At 50.3% G+C, this 25,909-nt stretch overlaps 1 protein-coding gene across 5 annotated transcripts in view; it reads right to left on the reverse strand.

Annotated features, from left to right (window-relative positions):
- ZNF609 (zinc finger protein 609) overlaps nt 1-25,909 on the reverse strand; it is a 120,855-nt gene that overhangs the window by 20,543 nt on the left and 74,403 nt on the right. For all 5 annotated transcript variants that reach the window (XM_059714858.1, XM_059714857.1, XM_059714856.1 and 2 more), the window contains one exon: nt 11,514-11,739. In XM_059714858.1, the coding sequence (XP_059570841.1) occupies nt 11,514-11,739 (226 nt within the window). The remainder of the gene's footprint in view (nt 1-11,513; nt 11,740-25,909) is intronic.

Consider the following 25,909-nt stretch of genomic DNA (forward strand, 5'->3'; position numbering starts at 1 on the left):
CAGTTTGCTCCAGAGACCTAACAGGGGTAGCACACAGCCTGCCCACCCACAAGAAAAAGGCAGAGACCTTCTCTTATAGTCACCTAGAGCTTCCACTCACAAGCCTTGAAGATAATGGCTCCAGACCTCTTTCCCTATGTGACACCACATGCTTCAGACACAGGGGATCAAAGAAGTGACAGGCAAACTCAAAAGAATCCTAGGAGGACACACACTCCTGAGGAGCATATAAACTCATCTGTTCTTGTCCTGTAGCTGCAGAAGAAGCTCAAGTCACAGGCTATCGCAGGTGAGACCCAAGGGGTATGTTGGCTGGTGGGTGTTTTTACCCTCTGTCCCACCACTGCTTCACTTTAGCTACCATAGTACAACAAAACTAAGGCACATCTTCTGTTATGGGAGGCCTTCCCCGAATGCCAATTCTGGTTTACTAACCTGTAACTCCTGGTACTGTGAAGTAAAACTGTTCCCCTGTTTAAGTGTTATTCAATACAGTCCTCTACCTCTGCTCTTAAGTCAGATACAGTAGCTTATAATGGTTGGTACAGTATAACAGCAGTTTTATCTAATGCATCATGTGTTCCCATATGTAATTCCTCACCAGATGCTAGTGTCTGAACAGATTCAGCTACTGAACAGTATTTTGGCCGGTGCTTTTCAAAGTGGTTCAGATAGCTGAGGATGTACTGTACTGGGTTTTAAACAGGCTCAGTCACTGTTGTTAGGTAAGGCTCCCCCAGGGAGGTGATGAAGCAGGTGCCCAAAGCCAGCTGGGCCTACAAAGAAATATGTGATATGAGTGAGAGTCACAAGATCTTATTTCCAAGAAAGACCAGGGCTTGTGCCTAAACATGTGGGGAGTTTGCCCAGAGGCCAGAAAGGAGCCTGAGGTATAGCTTGCCTTGAAATTCTCACAGCCACTCAAGTTTATTAGTGAGGCATCCTGGAGACATTGAGACAAAGCCTGAAGGAGGGAAAGGGAGTCCACAGGGAAAACTACCATTTAAGGGCCTAGAAGAACCTATGTGAGCTAGTAGGGGCAGTGACTTGCCTGCATCAGGAATGAGAGGAGACCGGGAGATGGAAGAAGGAGCAGAGGGCAAGGGGTGAGAAGGCTAAGGTGGGGCAGGACCCAGGGGGAAGCAAGGGCAGCAGGGAAGGAAGCAGCAGAACATGGGTGAGACAGTAGGTGAACAGAGGACACGTTTGGAAAGCATCACCAGCCTTTTCCAGAGAAGATAGAAATTAGGGGTCCTGTCTATCACCATAGTGGAGCAGAGCCCTTGCTGGTGCGGCTGGCCCAGCAGAGCAGAACAGAAGAGTGAGGGTTTTGTTTACATGCCTGGAGGATGTGCTGCAGGAGGGGGTCATCACAGCCAGAGGAGCACCAGAGCGAGCCTTATTCATCCCCGCCGTTAGCTCACTAATTAGAGCTGCACTCCAGCACTGAGCCCCGCTGGCTCACAGATAAGAGCACTGACAGCTTAGGCTGTCTCAACGCCCGCCTGGAGAATTGTTCCATTTGCCTCCAATGATCTTTGGAGCGCAGGATCGATCTCCAGGTCACCTGAGCCTCTGAAGCTGGCTGTCCCCTTCGCCTGGGGTTGCAGATTTCTGGGAGCGAGACGACATTGATGGATCGGCCCCTGGAGGCTGGTTCTCACTTAGCACAGACCTCATTTCACAGCTTGGAAAAAGCAACTGTCTGAACATCCCCAGCTAAGATTGCTGGCTGCACCCAGCCAATGGGAAGGGAGCAGAGGGCTGCCATCTATTTTAGCAGGGAGTCACCAGCTCTGTCCTGAGGAACTGTGTTGCTTGGCTTTTGTCATTTCCCATTTTTCTTCATGGACAAGGGCCAAAGAGAGGGGTCTCCAGAGGGCGGGAGGAAAGCAGCCTAAAAGACAGGCCAGTTCTACCTTTTTTCAGCTCGAGTCAGCGATCTCCCAGCTCTGCAGGAATAGGCCTCAAGGCCACAGCTCCTGCTGCACCCCTGGATCAGGTCATGCTTTCTCCTTGCTTCCTCCAGAGAATCTGTTCAGAGGCAAAGCAGTGTAGGGGACAGGGCACTGGACTGGCAGTCAGAAGGCATGGGATGCATTCCCAGCTCTGCCAATGATTCCCTGAAGCACTGGGGCCAGCTCAGGACAGAAGCATGTCTCAACATCCACCAGAAAGGAAGGGTCATTACCATCCTGCCTCCCGGCAGCTGTCTGGGGCAGAGCAATCTCTACTGAAAGCACCAGGGTCAGAGAGCACCCATACTTCTGGATGAAGCTCCCATGCCCTGGATCTTTAAACAAGGGGGATGTATCATGAAGTGGGAGCATTTTCAAAGATGGAGGCCCTGAACAGCCTGGAGACCCACAGGGAGAACAGCAACGGTTCCTCCTGACCAGAGCCCAATGGCTGGCTGAGGTAGCGCCCTGCAGCCATGACAGAGCAGGGCCCACATGTATCCTCCCCACAACAGCAGCCGCACAGGCAAAGGAATGTGGCAGTTTCCATTGCCAAGGCTACCAAGCACACTGACTGACCCTTCAAGCGGCCCCAAATCTGCCCCACAGCAGCCGGGCTGTCAATATGGAGAGAGGCAACTGCTGGGTAAGTTGCTGATCCCTGTGCTGGACACACTCCAAAGAGAGAGGTGAACACGCATACTCCCAGCCCTCCAGAGCTCACAGTCTAAGAGGACAAAAATAAAGGACAGAAGTAGCATGCACAGATCACACACACATACATCACACAGCCTGAGCAAGTCAGGGAGGTCAATATGTGAAGTCTTCTGTCTCCACCCTCCTTTTACAGCTCAGCCTTGCCTCCTGTTCCCAAACCAGCCTGCATGCCCTTTCCAGTCACAAGTATCACAATTCCATCTGTTGGCATCTTGTAGGCTTTATGCAACCAGCAGGTCACTGGGAGGGATCACAGAGAGAAGAAGGCAGGAGCCCACACACCGCATGCAGAGGGGAGAGCAGCTTGGGAACAGGCAGAGAGTGGGAGGCCACATTATGAACCAGGGGACAGCATAACACTGAGCTCTGAATGCCAGCACAAGAAAAAAATTAACTTGACACAGCAGAGAAGGGGAAAGGCAGTGGATGCACTTGAGGAGGGAGGGTTGTGTGGGACTAATAGGGGCATAGTCTGAAAACAAAAGAGGAGGGAATTACAGTGAGTAATTTCTTACTTCTCCTTCCCATTTGATTTGGGAAATGGTTCACAGCTTTACACCGTGTTGTGCGAGCGCATGGTGCATGTGCGAGCAGGTGTGTGTGAGTGAATTACTGCAGTGGCATGTACTGCTGGTCCCTAAAGCACCCAGGTCCGTGCCATAAGAGGTCCTATAAGGGAGAGTCACTCCAAATCCCAGACATGCTATTTGAAGAACTGTAGTCCAAATTAAATAAGGGCCCCATGGGAGAAGGCAAATCCCTTTGCTTCTCTCAGCCATGGCTACCCTCAATCCTGCCTGCACACTCCCCCCGCCACCATGCTGGGGAGAGGGACTTGAAGAACTATGCTTCTGACGCTCCTTTTGTGCAGCTGCTGCTGTTGCCATGCGGTGATCCTTGTTGCTATGAAGGTTTGCATGTCAGACAATAGCTTGTTTGGGCTCCAAATGCTGCTGCTACTGGCTGAGATGTTTCCACAGCGAGTCACCATGGTGCTGGAGTGGTCCATCTCAGGAGTGGGCTTTGCTGTGTCCTGTCACGTCCAGGTGGCAAGTCCTGTTCAGCTAGTGCACTTCACTCCAGGTGATGGGAATTACGGTGAGGGGAAAGGAAACCCAGCAGCTAATGAGGCTGCAAGCCTAGTGTTGCTTTCTGGTATAATTAGATCTGCTAATGGCTCCTGCAGATCAGAATCACACCTAACAGAATTAGAGAAACTGCCAAGACAGCTGCTCCCATGAAAGGCATTTAACACAACACATTCCCCAAGGGAGGGAGGTAGGCAAGTAGGTAGGCAGGAAGGTAGGTATGGAGATGAGGCAGCCACTCCAAGAGGTATCCCCGGTGGGAGAGAGCTGATGTGACAGGCTGCTCGCTTCCTGCAAGCCCCACGACAGGTGAGAGAAGTGCAAGCCACAGATCAGGCTCTGACACAGCCAAAGCCACAGCGAGGCAAAGGAGCCAACAGTTTCCACTGGATATTGGAGGTTTGTACTTAACAGAAAGTTTGGTGGCCTCATTTCCCCTGCTGCAGAATGTTTTCTTCCCGCTTGTTCTCCTGGCCCCATGGAGCAGCTCTGACGAGAGGTAAAGATGTGGGGAGGAAAATTTTCCAAACCAGAACATTTTCCGGAAAAATTTCCAGCGCTTTATTCTTCCATGGGAAATCTTCCATTTCTAAAACTTCATTTCATAAAATTCATTAGTAACAATGAATGGATGCCAATACAATATTAGGCAAGCTTGGCAGTTTCAAAGTTGTAATTAATGTTTTTCAGGTGATTAGTTGTAGGAAGTGTGTGAGAGAGTACATATATGTTGTACTGATTTGTAAACAGGAGGGTAAATACACTCGCATCATAATCCAAACCAAAAATCAAGTTATGAATTCACCTAATTGGCTGTGCAGGACAAATCAAAAACAAAGCACGACGTATCATGCACAGTTCTTTGGGTGTGCTAAAATTACTGTGGCAACAGTTTTCAGTGCTTTCATTTTTTTTCTTAAATTTAAACAAACAATGTAAGGGAAGTACATACTATTGTGTATTGTCTTTACATTTTCACAAGTATTCCAATAAAAATAATGTCTTTCCATGTAAAGCTTTGAATTTGTTTGAATATAACATTTAAACGTCATTAAGTGTGCTGTATTTAATTTTTTTCCTAATCAAATATTTCAGTTCAAATGCTTGTGGCTATTGGGACATAAAATTAATATTGGGGTACTTTCTTTAGTTTTGTTTATTAAATAGAAGTCAAATGAACATGCTAAATCAGATCACGCTCTATTTAAGGCATTGGAAAATGTTCCAGAAAACTTTCCAATTCAAAATTTTCCAGAAAACCCACATCTCTGACGGGAGGACTGCTCTGTCAGCTCCAGGCAGAGTGGATGGGTGAATGGAGGAAGCATCCCTCTAAACAGCATCAGACTCCCTGGACCTTGTGGTTCACATCCTGGGAGGACTGACCTAGACTTTTACACCCCCCGCCCCCTGGCTGGTACCCCACACAGTAGGTCCGTCACACAAGCCCTTGAAAAAGAGCCCCCTGAACCACAAGATGAAGGAGGACTAGCAAACACGTGCTCTTCCCTCTTCTTTTTACTGCCGTGTGTCAGTGGTCCTCCTTCCCAGAGGAGTATCATGAACACGGCTACCCCAGGGTTCTTGGGGATGAGCCATGCTATACAAAGTCTCTTCTACCCGACAGCTCACGACTTTGATGGACAGCAGGGTGGGTCGGCTGCTATTAGGGCCCACTTGAAGAAAGGATGGCTACTGGATGTGCAACAAATTCACTCTCCCCAGCTTGCAGGGAAGGGCGTTAATCTGTTCAGACTGGGAAAGGGGCACATCAGCAACACTCAGCAGGGAGCTGCAGGGCTGCGAGTGAACAGCGTTTTTGCAAAAAGGCCTATGTCGGAACAATTACCATGGGACTTCAAGGGGCACATTCAACACAAATTCAATTTGCCAGGGACTTGTCAAACAACAGATAAGAGCTTTACACCCCCTTCCAGACTCCCTGGGAACATAGCACATCACTGTCTTACACCAGTGGCCGATGCTTAGTTACCTCGTGAATTCATCAGGGAAAGGTATGTGTCAAAATTCACAAGTACGTGCTGGGAACGCCCAAGGCAGCGCCTTCAGGAAGTCTGCACTCAACCAGCAGCAAGCATCATCCTGTACCTGCCAAGCCCGGGTAACTGCCACTAGAGGAGGGATTTGGCTGGTCCTCTCAGCAGAGAAGCGGGTTGGCACAATGCTGGCTAGGAAGCTCCTCTCCATTTCAGCCTCACTTGGAAGTGCCTGGCCAGGTGCATATGGCAAGTCCGTTAGCAGGCAAGGAGACTCACTCCCCCACCCCCTGAACAAACTCCTGAATGAAACAGCCTGATTCAGTAAAGAAAGCAAGGCCCTTCCAATTCCCCGCACCTGACATTACCAATCTGGTTTAAACAAGGCTGTGTGCAGAAAACAGCACAAATCCATCCACTCTGCACAGGCAGCGGTGCATTCAACTGAAACACCAAATTCACATGCTGCAACGTACCCTGCTCCATGTCAGGCCCACATACCAGACACCACACACTTCCTGCATGCAACTGTGAGGCTGATATTTTAAGCCATGAACTTTAGCTTCAGACATCACTTTGTACAACAGAAGCACCATCCTAGGGTGAGGGGCTGCTGGCAGCCAAGAATGCGTAGTGCTGATGCTCCTTCAGCCCAGAGCCCTTCCCAAGCAGTAGAGAGAATGGCAACATATGCACATTTGTCTTTGCTGCTCTGGCCAGGCTCTGGGCAGCAGCACACAGCACTCCATGAGGGAAGGGAGAGAAACCAAGACTAGAGGGAGGAGAGAAAAGAAATGATGAAAATTAAAGGAAGAGGAGAGGGAGCACTACTGCTCAATCCCACCACACAGGAGCAAGAGAGCAGTACATCTGAGCACCAAAATGAAGGTTGATTGGGAGCAACGAGAGAGCAGCACAGGTTAGCAGCCAGAGCACAAGCTCTCTCTGCCGCTTCAGTGTGGACTGTGATTGCTAGTGGGGGCTGATGTCCCTGTGGCTGCTAACCTCACCTGTGCTACGAGCACAGATCTTGCCCGGGCACAGATCTGCCTAGCCAGGAGTCAATCACACCTCCTGGGTCATCACATCCTTCACAGCCACTGTTTTTACCTAGCCCACTGTGAACATCTTGGGTCAAGAACAAATGCTAGATGTGTCTAAGTATACCATACAAGCCCTGGCCTCAGACATCACAACAGCCAGGTCAGTCCTAACCCTAGAGCTATAATTATAAGTGCTACTCTTAAATCTCATCACCATGGAGAATGGGAGGGGGTCAGGAGCAGAATGGGCCTGCTCCTGGGGACAGCTCCCTCGCAGAGGCACTAGTCAGTTCTTATACACCAAGGGCCAGACCCTAATCCAGCTAGTAGGTGCCTTCATGGACTTAGGCACCCAACTGTGATCCTATTTCACCCTACTCAAGTACCTGAAAAACAATTCATGCAGAAAGCAGGTGGAGCCTCCCTCCTGCTCCTTGTGACTTAGTCTTCAGGCTGGAGTGATTAAAGTGGGCTTAATAGGTAAGGTAGGTTCTGCTAGACGCACACTATGGCAACACTACAGAGACGACTGGAATCGACCAAAGAAAACAAGAGGACCTGAACCGTGCATGACAGGAGCGCAGGGCACGCTGCAGGAGCCGTCGGAAATGACAGCAGGAACCAAGCGGCAGCCGGCAGAGCCAGGCGGGGAAGGATTTTTGCACATGTTCACTGAATTACTATAGACTAAAAATAGGCAAGCGGCAGGAGCCACGGAATGCCTCCGAGGCACGGTCTGAACCGATAGCTGCAAAAGAAAAGGATAATGTGGCAGGACAAGCAGGTGGGCTGCAGAGCTGCACAGATTGGTGAGGCAGGAAAGAAGGGATGAGTGGGAGGGGGGCAAAAGAAACACTAGGCACTGATGGCAAAGGAGGAGCTGAAACCTGATGGAAGGGGGGAGAAGGATGGAGGGAAGGAAAATCAGCAGTGTAGTGAAAGTGACCATTGCTCAGCTGATTCAGGGGGAGCGGGGAGACTGCTGCCATCACTCTCTTTGAAGGATCACAGAGCTGTGTGAAGCAATCTATGCTTGAACATTTTACAAGGTGTCCAGGAGCTGCCAGGGAAGAGCTGCAGTGCCCCAGCTCAGGAGAGAGGCTGTGGCACAAGGAGACCTTCTGCTCCTTGGCAAGGTTCTCAGCTGCTGCTGCTCAAGGGGCTCCATCTTCCTAACAGGGGGCTGATGAATGTGAAACCCATTTGGCTCCAGAAAAAAAATCAGGAGCTTGATTCTGTCCCTTCCCCACCCCAGGGGGTGGGATGGAAAAAGCATGGGTGGGAGAAAGACAGTGATTCTCCCTCAGCCCTCTGGCTGCCACTGAAGTGGGTGGCCTCATGGATCATCCCCCCTTCCAGCCTCTCTTCATGCTCTCCCCTCCCCTGGCTCTCGGCCTTGCCAAAATAGAGAAGCAGGAGTTCCCAGTTCTTGCCTGTTTCCCTGCTGCCCACAGGGGTCTGCACAGCAGCAACAAAACCAAGCAATCTCAGTAATTTCATGCTGCTACAGCTTTGGAAAAACAGCAGAGCGACAGGGTCTCTCCGCAGGCTTGGGCAGACCACAGCACAGTGGGTCACACTGGAACAGCTTTCTTTGCCAGCGCAGAAGCTGGACACTTAAGGTCTTTTAAACTAAAGTCCATGTCCACCAGACATCAACATCTCCGGTCCCCCTGCTCCATAATGTGCGCGAGGGACTGTTCACTCCTTGCCACTGGCTCTTGCAACCTCGGCTGGACACTGATTCCCTGCTGTCCCAAATGTGGGGAGCAATGGGGTTACACAACACACCTGCAGAATCCCAAACCCAAATTTCTTTTGGACTTTCAGGTATGGGTCAGGATGCTGCAGATAGCCAGGGAGGAAGATAGGCCAGTTATTACAGCACTAGCCCAGGATGTGGAGATCACTTAGCCTTTCTCCCCAGCTGTGTAATCCACGCCTTGTTGGGTAAATGCATTAAAGCTGGTGCTTAGGTACTACAGTGATAGAGGTCACACAAGTACCGCAGACAGAACAGAGCTAACACAGAGAGACCACGCTGCTGGGCTCCGAGGCCATAACACAAGAGCAGAAGGATTTTCTGAACTGAGAGGCAATGTTTCTCTCTATGGTCATGTAAACCCATACAGAGAAACCAGACAATGGCTCAAGCAGACTAAAAAGGGAAAGTAAGGGGGAGTGAAGGCTGCTTCACATGTCTAGAACGTGGCAGCTAGACAAATGCTTTCAAAAGTACCACCCAGCCCCCCAAAGCAAGTGTACCCTGTTTTCCCCAGTCTGATCCTATGATCCTGGCATAGATTGGGCAGTCAGAAGCACAGCTGGTTCTCACACCCTCACTGTATTTTCACCCCTGCAAGCACATGACACATTCACAATCAAGGCTCCTAACCCTGCAGGCCATTTCCTGCCCCACACCAGCCACACTAGCTGATAAAGGAGGAATCCCCCAAAGACCATTTTCAGCACTGCTGCTCCTGCCTTCCTCAGGTGTGGTAGGAAAGCCAGATCCAATGCCCAGCTGCCCATGAATCCAATGAAATCTTCCAAGCACACAAGTATGCAGAGCACAGGGGTGGGGACACAGTAGACAAGGACAGTTGAAGTTTCCTGACCCAAGCACAACCATGAAACAATCACTACCACTGTAAGTCAGGGTCCCCCAGGACATGGACTGTCAGGTGATTCGCCACAGAGGCTCCTCCTCTCCCAGCTACTTCAGCTTTTGACACAAGTCCAACATGGAACCATTTCCATTCTAATCAGCTCCATGTCTGAAGCCATTATACCACTTGGCCCTAAGCCAAGCCTATATGAAAAAAAATGGACCAGGGGAGTTAGGCCCAACCTAGGCCCAATCCTTACACATAGCTGATGAGAAAAAATAACTTATTTCACCATGGATCACTGGATGCACTCAAAATTGCCACAACGAGGTGAACTCCAGCTGCAAAGTTACACAAAAGTTGTAGGTGCGTTTTGTAACATCTGCTTGCAAGGTTGGGAGCTTTACACAAGCAACATCTGGCCGAGTGACAGCAGCATACGCCTGCCGATGGAAATATGGGTTTAAGTTCAGCTTTAATGATCATTCAAGATAACGAAGAGAGCTTCAGGAAGAGCAGCTGCAAGAGCCCAGCTTGAGGGAATATGCAGAAAGGGAGCAGCAGTCCCATGCAGTTAACCCCTCCACAACAACAGAAGAGTAAATGTCAGAGGGCCTTAAATGTCCTAATTGTCACTCGTTTCTGAAGTGACCAATTGTCAACTAACTTCTCCCATTCCCATAATCCTGTTACAGCTAATGTTTGTGACTCAGGGTTCTTGCTCTGTTTCCCAATTTCTGCCTAGACCAAAAATGTCAGGTGAAAAGCACTAGACAGGGTTTCTCTCATTTGTCTAGAAGCAGGACACAAATTATCTGTCATCAGGAAGACTATTTGGAGATCCTCAGCTCGATCTGATGTGTGGATAAAAAAAGCATGGTCTGGTGCTTATTTCTGCACAGCAAGATTCACCCCCAACATTCATTCACTGGATACTGCCTGCAGCAGATGTAACCTTCATTTCAAATGCCTCAAGGCCAGTTTGTAAAAGACAAATCCAGAATTTCTTGAACAGGGCAAATGCAAAAGTAATGAGGAAAGCTGCTAAACCTCCTAGCCAGCAAGTAGAAGGTAACATCAATACCAGCACTTGGGAGACCGGGACCTGGCTTACAGAGAGTGAACCTCTGTACCCTCAGCAAGGCTCTGTTTCCACAAATCCTCTCCCATAGATTCCTGGTGCATGCCCCACTTCTAGATCTACAAATGTCCAGGGGAAATCCACTCCCTTACCTCCATGAAACCCTAGCTGCTTCCTGCTGCCATAGGAAAGGAGTAAACTTACAGGTCTGGCCTGAACTCAGCCCTCCACTTCCAAAATTGACGCGCTTCTATGTAGCCAAAGGACAACAGTAGGCTCCAAGCTGGGGGTGACATGCCTTCACGTCAGACACAAACAGAGGTTCAGTGTAATGACGCTTGTATCAGGAGAAAACAGAGCTCTGCATTCCCTGATAAACAGTTAGAGGGATGCTGGGGTCCAGTAACTGCTAAAGACCAAGCCTCCTGAACCGGGAATATAAACAAGCTCCTTGCGCAGAAGCACAGATGAGTGCCGATTGCTTGGCTGGACAATAACAAATGAAAGGCCCTGATCTTCTGTAGGCTCTGTTCTTAAGAGCTCTGATGGGGCTAACTACCCAGCCACAGACTCATGTTGTTCATGTGGACATGGCATAGATCTGGCTGTATGATCAAAGTCAAGTTTGAAGGTGTGGAAGGCCCCTCATTAAGTTCTTTCTCCTTTCCCTTCTTTAAATGATTAACTCTTGGACAAAAGTGCACACAGCATGCTAGACATTTTAGTGTGCAAGCTGGGCAATGACATAAGACAATACAGTCAGTGCAGACCTTTGCATGCTGTTGGATCTACTGTGCCACCCTTGAGTTGTGCCCTCGAAACTACCATGGTCTCAGCTAATATCCTGCACAATACCCCCAAGCCCTCCTATGCCTAGAAGACTGGTGCTAACATAGAGAGCAAGGGACAGGAATGTTATACACACTTTGCAACCACCACCCTGGCTGGGAAGGGGGATCACTATAAAGGCACAGTCTATCCATGATGGAAAAAGGGAAAACCAGTTCAGACAACACTTACCATCTTCCGTTTCCTGCCAGACAATGCCCTCTAGGTTGACACTGGTCCCGGGTTCACAGGGGCCCAGACATTCTGGCTCAGTAGCCAATGCTACGTCGCATGTGTTCACCCCCACCGAGCGGGTGCGTACCATGATCTGCTCACATGGGGAGGAGATGTCGTTATTGACAACAGGGACGAGGAGGTGCAGTGGCAGTACCGCGGGGGTGGAGACCGGAGACTCCATCTGTGGGGAAAGAGAAATACGCTCGTTAGAACTGGAGAATGTGCAGAGGAGAAAGCAGAGTGACAGGCCTCCCTCCCACACTCTTGACACAACAGTGCAGGTCCCTACCCCTTATTTCTACGCTGCTGTAAGAGCCTCCCTGTTTGCTAGTAGGGGCTTCATATCCCAAACATCCTAAACTACAGACCAAGGACCTGGTAAGACTTTTCCAGCCCCAATTTGGCCATGATTCCTGTATCACCAAAAAGCTACCCTTTTTATAGCATCCATCTATGTCAAAGCCAACGTGCTCCAGCCAGAGACCCATGCTCACTTGCTCAGCTGTAGCAGCTCTCGCTCACCTGAGCATCCATCCTAAAACTTCAGTGACATGAAGAGTCTTCAGAGCACTGGATCCCCCACATTGCTTGCTTTGTTAAGAGGCATAAAAGCAGGCAGAATGACCATGCATCTAACAGCCCTCTAATGGCACCACAGGACACTACCAGGCTGGCAGAGAAGGGCAGGACAGGGAAGGCAGCCAGTACCTTCAGCTGCCCACTTGATAATCACAGCCTCCCTCCAGCTCCCCTCAAGGATAGATGGACTCCCAGCTACCTACATGGTGGCTGCTTGTAGACTGCATCCCAAATATCCCCTTTCTATGCCAAGATGCACGCAGGACCCATCCAGGCAGAAAACGGGCAGAGGAGATCTGATGGCAGAGCTGAATGGCTGCAGGCAAGGTCACTATCAGTCATCTTGCTTCCCTTGCACTCAAAAGCAACTTCCTCAGTGCCAGAGCTAGGCTAGGTCTTTGAAGAAAGCAAACAGCTCAGCTGAACAGGGCTGAGTACAGCCAAGCCTTGGGACCTCCTCTACCCCACCTTCAATAAGCCAGATTCTCGGCAGCTGTGATGCTGACACTCACTCAGGATGGGCAAGAGGACTAATGAGCCACCCCACCAAGTATTCACTGGTCTAGTGTCATGCAATGAGAGGGAGCAGCTGGGCCTCAGAGGCTGCTATATATCAGAGCCCTGCCCACAATGCCAGCCCAAGAGGAGCACAGATACATACATCTCCATTGCTGGGAGAGTTCAGATCATCATCTTAACCCTGACCAGAGAAGTGCCCTTCTCACCCGCCCTGAATCAAGCCCCCAGCCACATCCAGCAACAGAGACTCACAGCAGTACTCACGCCGACTATTTAAACTCTGCTTAGCCCTCCTCCCCCAGGGCAGGCCTTCTGATCTTGGTTGGATGTTGAGCAGGCTCAAAGCAGCTGCAGGCAGTACTGCTGCTTCAGTCACCAGTGAGTTCAGACACGGGAATACAAGGCACTCGGGGGAAGACTCCCCCCAGCATCCAGCTCTGAATTATGTCAAAAGATGCCCCTGTCAGTCTGCTGCTTGGCACAAACCTATCGTGGCCCTGGGAGCAGTGCCTAAAGCTAGATGCAGGGAAAGCTTGGCTGGCCATAGCCAGCCCCAGAAAGGCGGAAGCAAATAACTCCAAGCCACTCGCCAGGAGGTGTCCTGGCACCACAAGCATTTCCAACCGCAGAGTCATCGCTATATGTGGAACAATGCTGTCGACAGCCACAAAATGTTCACACTCCCATTCAGACTAATTCTGGGCCCTGAACAACTGCCAAAACATTAGCCTTATCTGCTTGTTCTCTCTCTCACGCGCACACAGAGTCCTTCACTAAGCCTGCCTTTTTATGAAGCAATTAGCTGGAGTGGAAGCCTTCGTGTTGAATCTTGTCTGTCACATCAGCTCTACCAAGCTCTTGTGTGCTCCCACGTGACCTCCGCAGGCTGTGTGGCCAGAGCTCCCCATCTCTCACACCCAGCCCTCCAGGTCAGAGATGTGTGTGCAGATTCAGTCAGTAACTAGCACTCTGCCAAGCACCTCTGGAGTCCCAGTGTGCACAAGCTGAGCGAGGGGTGGGAGAAGAAACCAGCTGGCATGCTGTAGTGCCCCTCTGAAGGAGCAGGATGTGAAGGGACTATTTCAAAGGCAGTGGATTGCCCTAACTCCCCCACCACCCAAAGGCACAATGGTGGTAAAAGCACAAGCTTGTTCCATGCTAACAGAGGAAACAACCATGACCCTTGTTACCAGGGGTCTCATGGAGCAGAGCGACGGGAGTGGATTTGCCATTCCAGCCATGTTAACACAGCAGCGTACAGAGTGTCTTCTGCCTGCTCGCCTGCAGTCAGCTCCTTGTCCTCCTGCGTATGTCCTCTGTCTGGACAGCTCGTCAGAGCGAATCCAGTCCAATAAGCATTAAAGCCAGCCTAGAGGTTTAATCAACAGTGACTGAACCACACGTCTCTCCCTAGCCAGCAGCAGAGCCCACGCCTGTGTGCTGTCTCTTCCCCAGGCTCCTTTCCCAATCTGACACCAGCCCTGGACTCCCACCGGAAACATCAGATCCGTCAGGATCTCATTCCTTGGCTTTCATGTCCTAGCATTGGCTCAGAGAGGCACTCGCAGTGGCCAATGCTTATAGTGCCCGAGCCCATTTCATTCCCATTTCACAGGGCAGGATTTGAGATGCAGGAATAGTGCCTGCAAGGGAAGAAAAAACAAGCCTGGAGGTGCTGCACTGCCTGTGCTGCCCAAGAGGTAGCACTGGTCCCCATGAAGGGAAGGGGACCTCCCTGCACACCCACAGCTGGTCCCTTGGGGCATTGCTGGGACCTAGGGAAGGAGCTCCAGAAAGCACTTGGCTCCTGAAAACCAAGCTCCCTGAAGCTTGAAGGGGCTGCCTCCAACTCCAATCTGCTTAGCAACTTAAAGCCAATCTCCTGGAGTGAATATCTGGAGAGGAACCATGTATAGCTGGCTCTACTTGGATGACAGCAGCAAGCCTGGAAGAAAGTGAGTGTTGGGGGAACGGTCACCCCCAAGCGCCCCTGACTCACCAGTGCCTGGGAGCAGTGGCTGATTGCTTGTTTGTGCGTGCAGCGGAAAGGAAGGGGCACCTGGGGGTTTTGAAACTGCTCGGCTTCCTTCCACTTTGCAACAGAAACCACAGTGCAGCACAGGAGCGTTTAATTACAGTTCCAGCTCTGCTAATTATTGCTTGGTCACATTTGTAATCTGCATTACGCCACAGTGCATAATAAGCAGCTCGCTGAGATCTATCTAATAAGTGAGGCGGCTTTATGGGATTTCATATTTCACTCTGCACTGGAACAAATACAGCCTCATTTATCAGCCATCAGGAGGAGAGGGAAACCAGGAAAGGAAGCTGCTCGCTCCACTGCTTGCCTGAAGCTTCAGGCTAAGGGAAGAGGGGGGGGGGGGGGAAAAAAACCCTGAGAGGAAGGATCCAGGGGCTGAGGAGAACAAAGCCTCCAGCAGGGAGACGGACAGGCAGGTAGCCTGATGCTAGGGGCAGGTTTGGAACAAAGCTGAGAAACGGGGCAGAGGTGAAAAGAGAAAAAGATCAATCCCTGAATTCACCCAGCCCATCTGTCTTATCTCTCAGAGACAGAGCTTTTCATCCTGCTTCTTTATCAAGCCTAACACAAGGTGAGGGGATTCGCCTGCTGGTCACAGTATAAGCCTGGGGCAGACAGCGTGTGAACAGGGATTGATGTGGGAAAGGAAAGAACCAGGGACTCATTAGTCTCACCATGTGAAGTAATTACACAGTGTCCTCCCTTCCCCAGCGTAGCAATGGCACCAGGCACAGACGTCCTTTCACATTCAGCCAGGCCAGCGGCAGCCAGACACAAAGCGAGGACCCGCCAGCAGGCAGCACCGGGGGGAGACCGAGCACCGCTCTCAGCTCCGGCTAGTCACACACCTGGTTCCCTCAGCCTGGCCGTTCCTATCTGCAGCCCTTCCAAGCTAGTCACTGGTTCACAACACACATCCCCAGGCTGGGAGATGTAATGGAGAGATACAAGCCCATTACGTATCTCTCACACACCGGCAACCCTGAAGCTATCACTTCAAAGCCTCCTCAAAACTACCTACATCTTCCCCTCAAGACTGCCAGGAATGGGTGTTTTGGGGCCTGCAAGGGAGGTTCTGCTGCTCACAGTGTCCCTCTGCTTTTAGCTCCCAGACTTAATGTCTCTGGGCCTCAATTCCCCAGGGTAAAACAGGAGTGATATTCCACTACCCACAGGGGAGGGGGGAGAAGGATAAAACCATTGGTGTTTGTAAGGGTAATGTAAAGAGTCTCCCCATCAGGGCTCCTCTGCTCAGCCTGGGATTCAGGCAGCCCCTGCGTCGTAGACGTGCAAGAGCTGCAGTGTGCATGGTGGGGGGTGTCCTTGTGCATGTATGTGCATGTCTGTGTCCCGCAGCCTCAACAAGCAAACTGCTTTGTGTTTACAGGTAAGACTTTACTCTTCTTCATTGTAAGGGAAGCACAGGGCCCAGTACATCACCAGGAGCCCACACAACTAATCAGCAGCAGGGGCAGTGCAGAAACCCCTGGAGGCAAAGAAAACAGGACAGAAAATAAAGCCCTATGTTCTGTAAAATGAGTGTAAAACCAGGACCAAAGGGTGAGAGGGCCCTTCAAACCTCCCCCCCCTGTGGCAGGCTTGGCTCTGAGTTGAAAAGCTGCCAGAAGCCCTGCATGCCTGCAATACAAGGGAGGGGTCACATCTCACTGCCTTGCTCATCCACCCCCCAGTACCCCACCTTCTTTGCAAGCAAACACTCTGGTGGGGGTATTGCAAGGGGCAACCTCTAAACCTGACCGGAAGAGAGCTGCTTGCTAGGGCTCTGAGAAACAGCACTGTTCCTTTTTGACTAGCGTTTCGCCGGAACGGCATTCCTTTTCGAATTTTGTTTCGATTCGAAACTGCTGTTCTGTTAGGTTTCGTCGAAACAGTTTCACCATTTCAGCGCTGTTTCGACACTTCACCCATAGGCTATAATGGGGAAAGTCAAAACAGCTTATAACTTTGTCATTTCTGGCCTGGTTTGAATGAAACTTGCAGGTATGGTAGCCCCTTCGGAGGGCATGAAGCCTGCCAGGCTTCAAGGAGATAGGTGCAGGTGGTTCAGGAAAACTGCACCCCAAAGTCTTGAAAGCAAAACATGTCACGTGAATGTGTTAAGTCACAGCGGGGTCAAAACTGCAGGCATGCTAGCCCCTGCCAAGGCCACAAAGCCCACCAGGTTTCAAGATCACTGCAGGGGTTTGGGGAAAACTGTACCTCAAGCTGTGGACAAGGAAAACTCATGACATGGGTAACACTGTGTGCGTTAAGGCACAGCAGAGTGAAAACTGCAGGCCTGCTAGGCCCTGCTGCGGCCACGAAGCCTGCCAGCTGTGGAGGAGATCGGTGCAAGGGGTTCTGGGTTCCCGTACCTCTAGCTGCTGACAGGCAAAACTCGTGTCATGGGTGCTTGTGGGACTGTGTCTGTCTTGGGGCAGAGGGGGGTGAAAACTGTAGGCCTGCTAGGCCCTGCTGCGGCCACGAAGCCTGCCAGCTATTAAGGAGATCGGTGCAGGGGGGTTCTGGGGCCCTGCACCCCTAGCTGCTGACAGGCAAAACCCCCTGCACCTATCTCCTTGAAACCTGGCAGGCTTCGTGCCCTCAGAAGGGGCTAACATTCCTGCAAGTTTCATCCAAATCTGGCCAGAAATGACATTATAGGCTGTTTCAATCTTCCCCATTATAGCCTATGGGCAAAGCGTTGAAACATTTCGACTTACCTCGTTTTGTTTTGAGGCTGTTTTGATGATACCTGTTTTGTTTCGATCTCGAAACAAGTTGAAACAACGTTGAAACAAAACTGGCAGCGAAATTTCACACAGCCCTACTGCTTGGCATCTTGTGAACAGCACAGGCTTTGTGAACATGCCAACAAACCTCCAGCAGCCATGCTGAGGATGGCTCCTCTAGGACAATTCAGCGTTAAAAGGGCCAGCATACTTTAAATCAGGCCACACTGCAGGCTATTAACTCAACTTGAGGAAATGCAAGAAAAAAAAAAGAAGGTGCAAAAGCTAAGTATTATAATAATCCAGTTTTGATGCCAACATCTGAGCCCAACTCACTTGAATTGAGGTGAGGGTTGTGGGGGGAGGAGGGAATTTAGGATAGGTAACAAGAGACAGCAAGATGTATTCGTGCACCAACAAGTATGAGACATTTTGATACAGCCTCTGCTGCTAGTCCGCAGTGCTCTCTAAAGAAATCAGGACCTCATCTCCACTACGAAAGCAGTTGGTGCCCATAGTTGAATGCTGATACCCACTAGCATAGCTGCGGGTTAGTGCTTTCCCAAGCAAGGTTGTTGGTAGTGGTCCAGTAGTGTTGTCAAAACAGGTTAGTTCAGATGCTTTCGTGAACACATTCCTAATCATGACCCATTTCCCTCATCCAGAGGAATCCTTCCACTTCAAGAGCAACACCAATGACAACAGCCAGGCACAACTCCCTGTACCAACCACAACCAGCCTAGTCGCAAGCTGCCAGTCTACCAATTGGACAGACTAAGATCAGAGATTGTGCTAGCCGACACCTTTTGAGATAGCCAGCTCCAGGCTCTCCCCAATATCATCTGGCAACTTTAAACCTTGCCACTTCTCGCAGTATATCCCCCCCCAACCACAAATTCTGTGGTTCCAGAGCATGCCCCATGCTGAATGCTTCTGCAGGAATTCAGTCTCTCTAGACCACACAACTAATTATTTAGTCCAGTTCAAACACAGTCTGAAGAACCTGAAGTCGGCATGTGACCAATTCAAGCTTGGACAGACGGTGCATGTATAATGCAAAGAGAACCATATGTTCCAAGCCTCCTCCTGTTGGAATTAGCATTTGCCATCCCCTCCTCCCAGGTGAGGATTCTGGATGAAAAATGCCTAGCAGCAGCCTGAACCACAGCTCGAGGGGAGAGACTCCCGATGCGGATCTCAAACACTGTTGAATGCAATTGCAAAACTACCCTCTATAGCACACAGAAATAGCATCACTAAAGCAGCATTTTACTGTGTGCCAAAACGCCTCTAGATCTCAGCTCAGCTGAGACAGCCTCAGCTCTTGCACTCTCCCCCCTCATAAGTGTAGTAGCCTCAAAGAGGCACAGCATTTGCCACTGCCCAACTGTTCCAATAATAAACCTTCCCAGAGGCCCTGGAGAAGCTGCCACACTGACCAGTCACCCGAATGATCTTCAAAAGAAAAGAGTTTGTCTTGACAATGTGAAACCACATGGATCACTGGAAAGTGAGATGGATTCAACCCAGGGGCAACTCTACCCTCAGAAACCCTCCACCCAGCACAAAGACCTATATCTCCCAAGCATAGCTGTCTTCTGCTAGCAGTGTAACTCCATCCACTACTGATAACAGCGCCAGTGACCTCAGGGAGGGAGCAAGCAGAGACTTCTCCAAGCTTGACCTCAAAGCTATCAAGAGCATGAAGATCCATCTCCAAGCTGTAATGCACACTAGTCTCCAGCATGCAAAAGGTTCAACGTTGGCACCTGTTTGGTGACTGAAATGTTCCAGAAAACACTCTGGCAGGTCCCACCATGTGCCCCAGAATCAAACATCTCGGTGACCGTATTCTGGTACACTTGCAGAGCACATCACAAATCATTCAAAGCATTATTTAAGAGACTCCAGGAAGAGAACTTCAACCTAAATTGAGCTCAATGTGTGTTCTATAAATCCTTAGTGTTTGCTGGCTGTATCTTTTCTGCAGCTGGCACCGTACCAGATCCTAACAAGACAGCAGCCAGCAAAACCTTGTCAGCATCGCAGAATGCCAGTGAAGGAGAGTCTCTTCCGAGAATGCTTAACTAGCATACACATTTCATCCCTGGTGACACCACACAGTGGTCAAGTCTGCGTGAACTTCTTAAGGAGGCCATTTCATGGACCTGGGATATGCCTTCGAACAGCTTGTTGACTGCCCAGCCTCAGAGACTTAGATTGTCGCTGCTGCAAGCCCCGTCAGTGCCGCCCTGGCACAGGAAACAACAACTTTTCCCATAAGTTTCTTAGTGACAGGAGGGCTCTAACGCCCACAGGACAGAGCTATTAAGACAAAGACAATTGCTGTTGTCTAGCATTTCCATACAGATCTGCAGGGAACTCTGCACACAACATGACAGATCCTGAACCGCTGGACTGTGTAGTTAATAAGACAATGTGTATGCTACCTGCAGATGCTGGGACAGCAATCATACAAAAGATTCACGGTCCACAAAGATCCTGATATTCCACACAGCTCCTGGTGGTCTCGCTGCCCCCAAAGCATAGGTAGGGCGACTGACTGCCTAGGTGAAAAGTGATGGGGTATTTTTCATCTTGATGGCAGCTATTATGTTTGAATTACAGTTTTCCCTCACAGTAAAACATCTCCACAGAACAATGCCAGCTTAAGTATAAAATCAGAGTCCTTAAATATAATTACCATGATCAGGAGACTTCATCATTCCCTTCCCCTCTGAATGGAGAAGTTGCATGTGGCCACAGTCAAGTATTTTGTAAAGTATTATGTCACCTGTTTCCAAGGATTAAAGGCACAGAAAGATCTCGTGCAAACCGCAGCCTGAAGAGGACAGGCCTGCTTGTTTTCAAAAGGGCCCAAAATGACAGAACAGCCCAGAAAAGTATATAAAATAAATCACTGGTACGGAATAGGGAGATCAGGTATACCCTTGTCTGACACATCAGTGACAGGCATTCGGTGACAATGAAGGGGCACAACTCTTCAGAAACTCTACAAAGAACACAATTAACTTGTGGAACTCACTTCCATAGGATGCCATTGAGGCCAAAAAACTTAGCAGCATTCAAGAAAGGATCAGACACTTCTCTGGACCATGAGAACATGCACAGGCAGGGCATTAGTCAAGAGCCTGCAAGATAAATCCTAACTGTGTCCTGCAGTGAGCAATGCTGGAGTCTGAACACAGCTTGTAAGAACTGGACTGAACCACAAAAAAGCTGCTTCACAGAGAGAGTCTGGATACTGTTTTACTGTGGCTGCTCCAGAAGAGGACTGGAGCCTCTAAGAACTCCAGCTAGCAAGGACCTGTAAAAACCAAGACCAATGAGAGTCGGACAGAACCGGCAGCTCCTATGCTAGCTAGACCTCTGAAAGCAAAGTACAGTGCAACATTTTGTTCTCCGCATGAATCCAGGGCATGTCAGAAAGCAGCACTGGATCCAACCCGCTTGGCCCAGAGGGGGCCACCTGCCCCTGTGCCAACATTAAAGGCATTAAGGACGATTTGCCAGTGACTGCTGTTTCTGCTAAAGATCCCTGGGGTGAGAGAAGAAGCTCTCCTGGAAAAGGGGATGTGTCCAGCTGTCTTCTGTGGGACAATGCAGTTTGCCCTTTGGAGCTGGCAGGTGGAGCGCATGCTGTGTCTGTGCCAGTTCTGCATTCCTTAGCACACTGTAATGGAGAATGTGTGCTCACAAACCCAGATGGCTGGGGCTTGCTTGGCCACCTGGGAATCTGACTCATTTCCCTTGAAGATGGAGGGAGAGAGAAAGAAAAGCCTTAACACAAAACCTGACTTCCAGCTCTGCTCCGTCCTGCCAGTCTGCTCTTGTGGCAACTACAGCAGCTTTGCTGGCTGACGCATACCCTCCTGCTTCCCTTCCCTTCCCTCCCCTCCGCCCCCCAGTGCTTGTCACTGTCAGTTCTCACCCCAGAATGCCTTAGCCTGCTTGAGATTCACAGCATCGCCCATCAACAAGGCCATTAACTCTGCAGCTGATGAGTGATGATAGGGCCCCTGTCTGAAAAAGGCTGCTGGCATTTCCCATCCCCCACACCTGCCCACAAGCCTGACAACTCTGCAATGTGTCTCCTGTCTCCTTTAAAGGAGCTCTTCCCTCTGGCCTGCTCAGTACCCTGCAACCTCATCTCTGCTCAGCTTTCACAGGGGCACCAATGTGGCAGTGTTGCTCTTCCCATACTTCTCTTGCTCTCTCTGGTATGAGTAAGCCATAATTTGCTTGATTCCTGGCTAGTGCTGAAGCCAAGGGTCTGGCCCGGGAGACTCCCCAGGTACAGTCCATCCCACATTACCAGTTCTGCACAACACCTGTCCACCTACGTTCCCTTTAGAGGGGAATTTAGCCTCCCAAAGTTTCTCCTGGAGGCTGCCAACAAGAAGGGCAATTAGTGAGAACACACCTGCTCATTAGGAGCACAGCAGAGGCCCTCAGCTCATCTCCCAAGATGGGATCCTGAAGTGATGACTGCAAGGGACAGCTGCCCCTGCCTGGGCTCCCTACCATCTGTGCAGTGCACTGACCCCTTCAGAGCCCGTGACTAACTGCAAATGGATACAGACAGGCCTGCAATGTAAACCTAAGGAGAGGTATTGTTTTCCACACAAATGGCCTTTGCAAAAAAAAAAAAAAAAAAGAAAAGAAACAATTTGCCATCATTACTACACAAAATAATCTCTCACCCTTGGATCTCAAAGTGCCTCACCAAAGGCAATGGGTTTAATTCCCATCAACAGGTTGGGGGAAATGAGGCAAAAAAGGCAACTTAAGCGGCTTGCCCTAGGTTACAAAGCCATTCACTAGCAGAGCTGGGAAGAGAACAGAGGGCTTCTTCCTTCTAGGCCTCTGCAAGAACCACTAGAGCAGTGTTTCTCAACCTGTGGGCTGCGACCCAGAAGTGGGTCACAAGAATATATGAAAGGGTCGCAAACAAACTTTCAAAATGGATCAACAAACTAAAAATGGATTCTCTTTTAAAGGAGAAAAACGTGGGAAATTGTGGCTTTTCCTTTGCACGCTGGCAGAGCTCCAGCCTGTGAGGGGCTCCTTGGAGCCCCCCTGCCTCACACACTGGGGGGCTGGGGCCTGGGGGGGCAGCAGGTCTGGAGCGAGGGGCACTGTGTCAGGACTGGCCATCAATGTTTACAAATGGGTCCTGGTACAAAAAAGATTGAGAACCACTGAGCCAGCCAGAGCCACACTTCTGAGCAATGCATCTCCCAGGAACGGGCAGTTCTGACTGCACTGTGCACATGCAGCTACTCCAATCTTTGTAACAACCACTAGAAGTTACCGTCTCAAAGAAGGCTCCGTTTATTCCAAAATTAAGTAACTTGTTTTCAGGCAGCTCAAAAAGGCAAAGAATACTCAAAACCAGCACATGAGCTCCCCAGCCCAAAACACCATGGTCAAGTGAAAAAAGACCCATGAATGAGCCATTCATCATCACCTGCCTGGTGCTGAAGGCTCAGGTGCAAGGTGGCACAGAGGGAGGCTGAGATAGAATCTGAGGAAGTCTACTCCTGAGCAGCAGATGAGAATACCACAAAAGCCAGAGCTTTTATTAGCCCTTCCACACTGACTCATCTCACTCGCTCGTCACATGCCGAGACCGCGCTACAGCAGGTTGCTGACCCTGCTCTCCTGGTTAGCTGCAACTGGGAATGGTGCCACGGTCATATTGAAAGATACATATGTGTGCTACAGGGAAAGGAGAAAGGTTGAGAGAGAGGGAGGGGTGTTACAGCTTGCCTGTCAGCATCAGGGTTGAAGGGCTGGGACCAAGGGCAACGCACTGCCCAGCAGAGTCAACGGAAAAAAAACAACTTGCTGACTTTACTGTGCAATGGACCAGGCCTCAGATGCTTCTCGGAGTCGGTGACTGACATCCCCACTTTAGCTCAGGCATCACTCAGCAGTCTCGCAAGGTGACCCCTGCTGCCCAGCCAGGGAGCTCTCATCATGTGCCTTGGAAGCTTCACAGAATTTCGCTATCCGGCTAGCCAAGTCTTGCAGGACGGTTCGCCTCAGGATTCAGCATAGTTCAGCTCAGGGCAAGGGAGGAGGCACTGGTGATGACTGTCTGACCTGGAAATGCTGTGCACAGTGGCTATTCATTTGAGGTTTCTCTGCATGGCATGAAGCAGTCTTCTACAAGGAGCAACCAGGATGTCACTGTCCCTGCCACCAATGACTCCCCAGTGGTTTGGGGATCCAAAAAAGGAAAATCTGCTAAAGCAGCTAGGCCACCACCACCTGGCCAGGGTTGAATTGTTCCTACAGCCTGTGCTCCAGAGACCTCTCTATAGTTGCACTGTCTCAGGTGAAAGGACCTCTGCCTCTCCCTTGGGAAACCCATACCCACACCAGCTGGTCTTCTCACCAACAGGCACTCTTTGCCCAATATTTAGCCTATGTGTTTTCTTAAATTTACCCTACTGCTTGTAGCAACAGCCCAAAGCAATCCCTCCTACTCCCTGCTGAAATACACCTAAGCCAATGGTGGGCAAAATGCAGCCCAGGGGTTGGATGTGGCCCACCAGGCCATTCTATCCAGCCCGCGGGGCCCCTAAAAAATTTAGAAAATTAATATTTATCTGCCCCTGGCTGCCTGTCATGTGGCCCTCAATGGCTTGCCAAAACTCAGTAAGCGGCCCTCCACCAGAAATAATTGCCCACCCCAATAACCCCTTGAGGGGAGGGCAGCAAACATGTATTTGTTCATCAGCCTCAGAGGAAGGCCCCTGCCTCCCAAAGTAACTCCCGTCTCAGAAGTGACTAGATGTTTAAGGCAGACACACCAGCTCCTTGCAACATCTAACCTAGCCTCTGGTTTGTGTTTCACCACTGCAGTGCTTCTTTCCAGCAGTAAGTAGCAATGTGACAGCAACCCAAGGTACAATACTGCCTGCCCTTTGAGAAGCAGTCAGGAAGAGTGGACGGGACTCCCTGGTCTGGAAGATGAGATTTTGAGGACTGGATTTGCCCAGCCCCAGCGCAGAGGCAGTTCTGAATGGAAACCTCGAGGGACTTGCCAGAAGCTACACGTTAGGGGCAACTGAAACTCAAGAGCTGGGCTCTGTCACCAGTTAACTGACCCTGTCCAGACTAGGAGGTTAGCTAATATATATGTCAGACATAACATTTTCTAAACAAAGATTAAATCCCATCTCTATGAAGTGTAACGCCCCCAAAATGCCAACTGGGCACAGCTGAGCCAACGCTTCCCCTAGGAATGACCTTGGCCATGACCAACTAGGATGGTCCTGAAGGTATCAAAACCTATCTGCCCTAGGCAGAAAAGACCCCACCTATATTAGCTATTGTGACCTTCAGTGAGTTGCTGCCTTCTCTTGGCAGATCTCCTCATTAGGAGAGAGAGGTATGCAACCAGGTTTAATTCACTACTTGTAATGATTTAAGATCAAGTGGCAGACACTGCAGAAGCACAAAGTCTCACGTATGATATGGGTCTAACAATAAAGTCTACCCATTCCCCTCCCCACACGCTGGTGCCAAGAGCCAACGAGATGGAGCCACTGCAGGCAGCTCACCTTGCTTATCAAATTAAACTACACAGTAGCCTGCTCCTACGTGGCCAGGACCCATGATGAAAAGATTACAGCTCCCATCTCAGAAAGGAGACCAGCCAAGCAAGCAGCTAAACAACGATGTGCCTCAGTCACGCAGGAAGGGGGAAGAGCCCTGCCCTCCACACCCCTTCCAGGAATCATTTCCTCAAAGGTCTCAGCTCTACGCCATCTAGCATGCAGCACCACAACCCTAGCACAGGGTCACCCATCCTACAGCTTCTTTCCCTCCTTGCGGACCCCATCCTGAAATGGGCTGTGCCTTGACAGGAGCAATGGGAGTTCAGCGCCTTGTTGCCATGTGGCATTGAGTAAAATGGCACCATTTCCTCATCTCCACACTCCCACGGTTGTAGCAGTCAGTCCTGTTGACTTGGCAGGTCCTAGAGTCTTGTTTGGGCATAAATAATCAGAGCTGGGAACTAAAGCACTGTTCACTTACACCCGTACGAGCCAGGCATAGGCTCTCTACCCTCCCCGACACCACCACTGCCCGGATCCAATCAGTCACACACACAGCTAGGCCTGTCTGCCTGGCATGCTGCTCCAACCTCACCTGCCCACCTTAGGACCTTCTGCTGGCTCCCTACAAAAAAATCAACTTGAAGCTTTCTGTCCTTGCTGTCAAGGCTCTGGATGACGATTCCCAGCACACATCCCTTGCTGCATCATGATCCTCCCCCTCCCCCTATGATGCTTCCCAGTTCCATTTTATGCAACTGCCTACCAGGAGACGCTCTCTGAACAGATCTGTGAGACCCCGGCCTCTCCTTCAAATCCCCGCTCTACTCTTCCCCGCAGCTACAGCACTTACCCAGAAACAGCAGAGGGCAGAAGCAACAGGACCAA

The sequence above is a fragment of the Alligator mississippiensis genome, chromosome 11 (assembly GCF_030867095.1).
Source record: "Alligator mississippiensis isolate rAllMis1 chromosome 11, rAllMis1, whole genome shotgun sequence".
NCBI lineage: Eukaryota > Metazoa > Chordata > Crocodylia > Alligatoridae > Alligator > Alligator mississippiensis.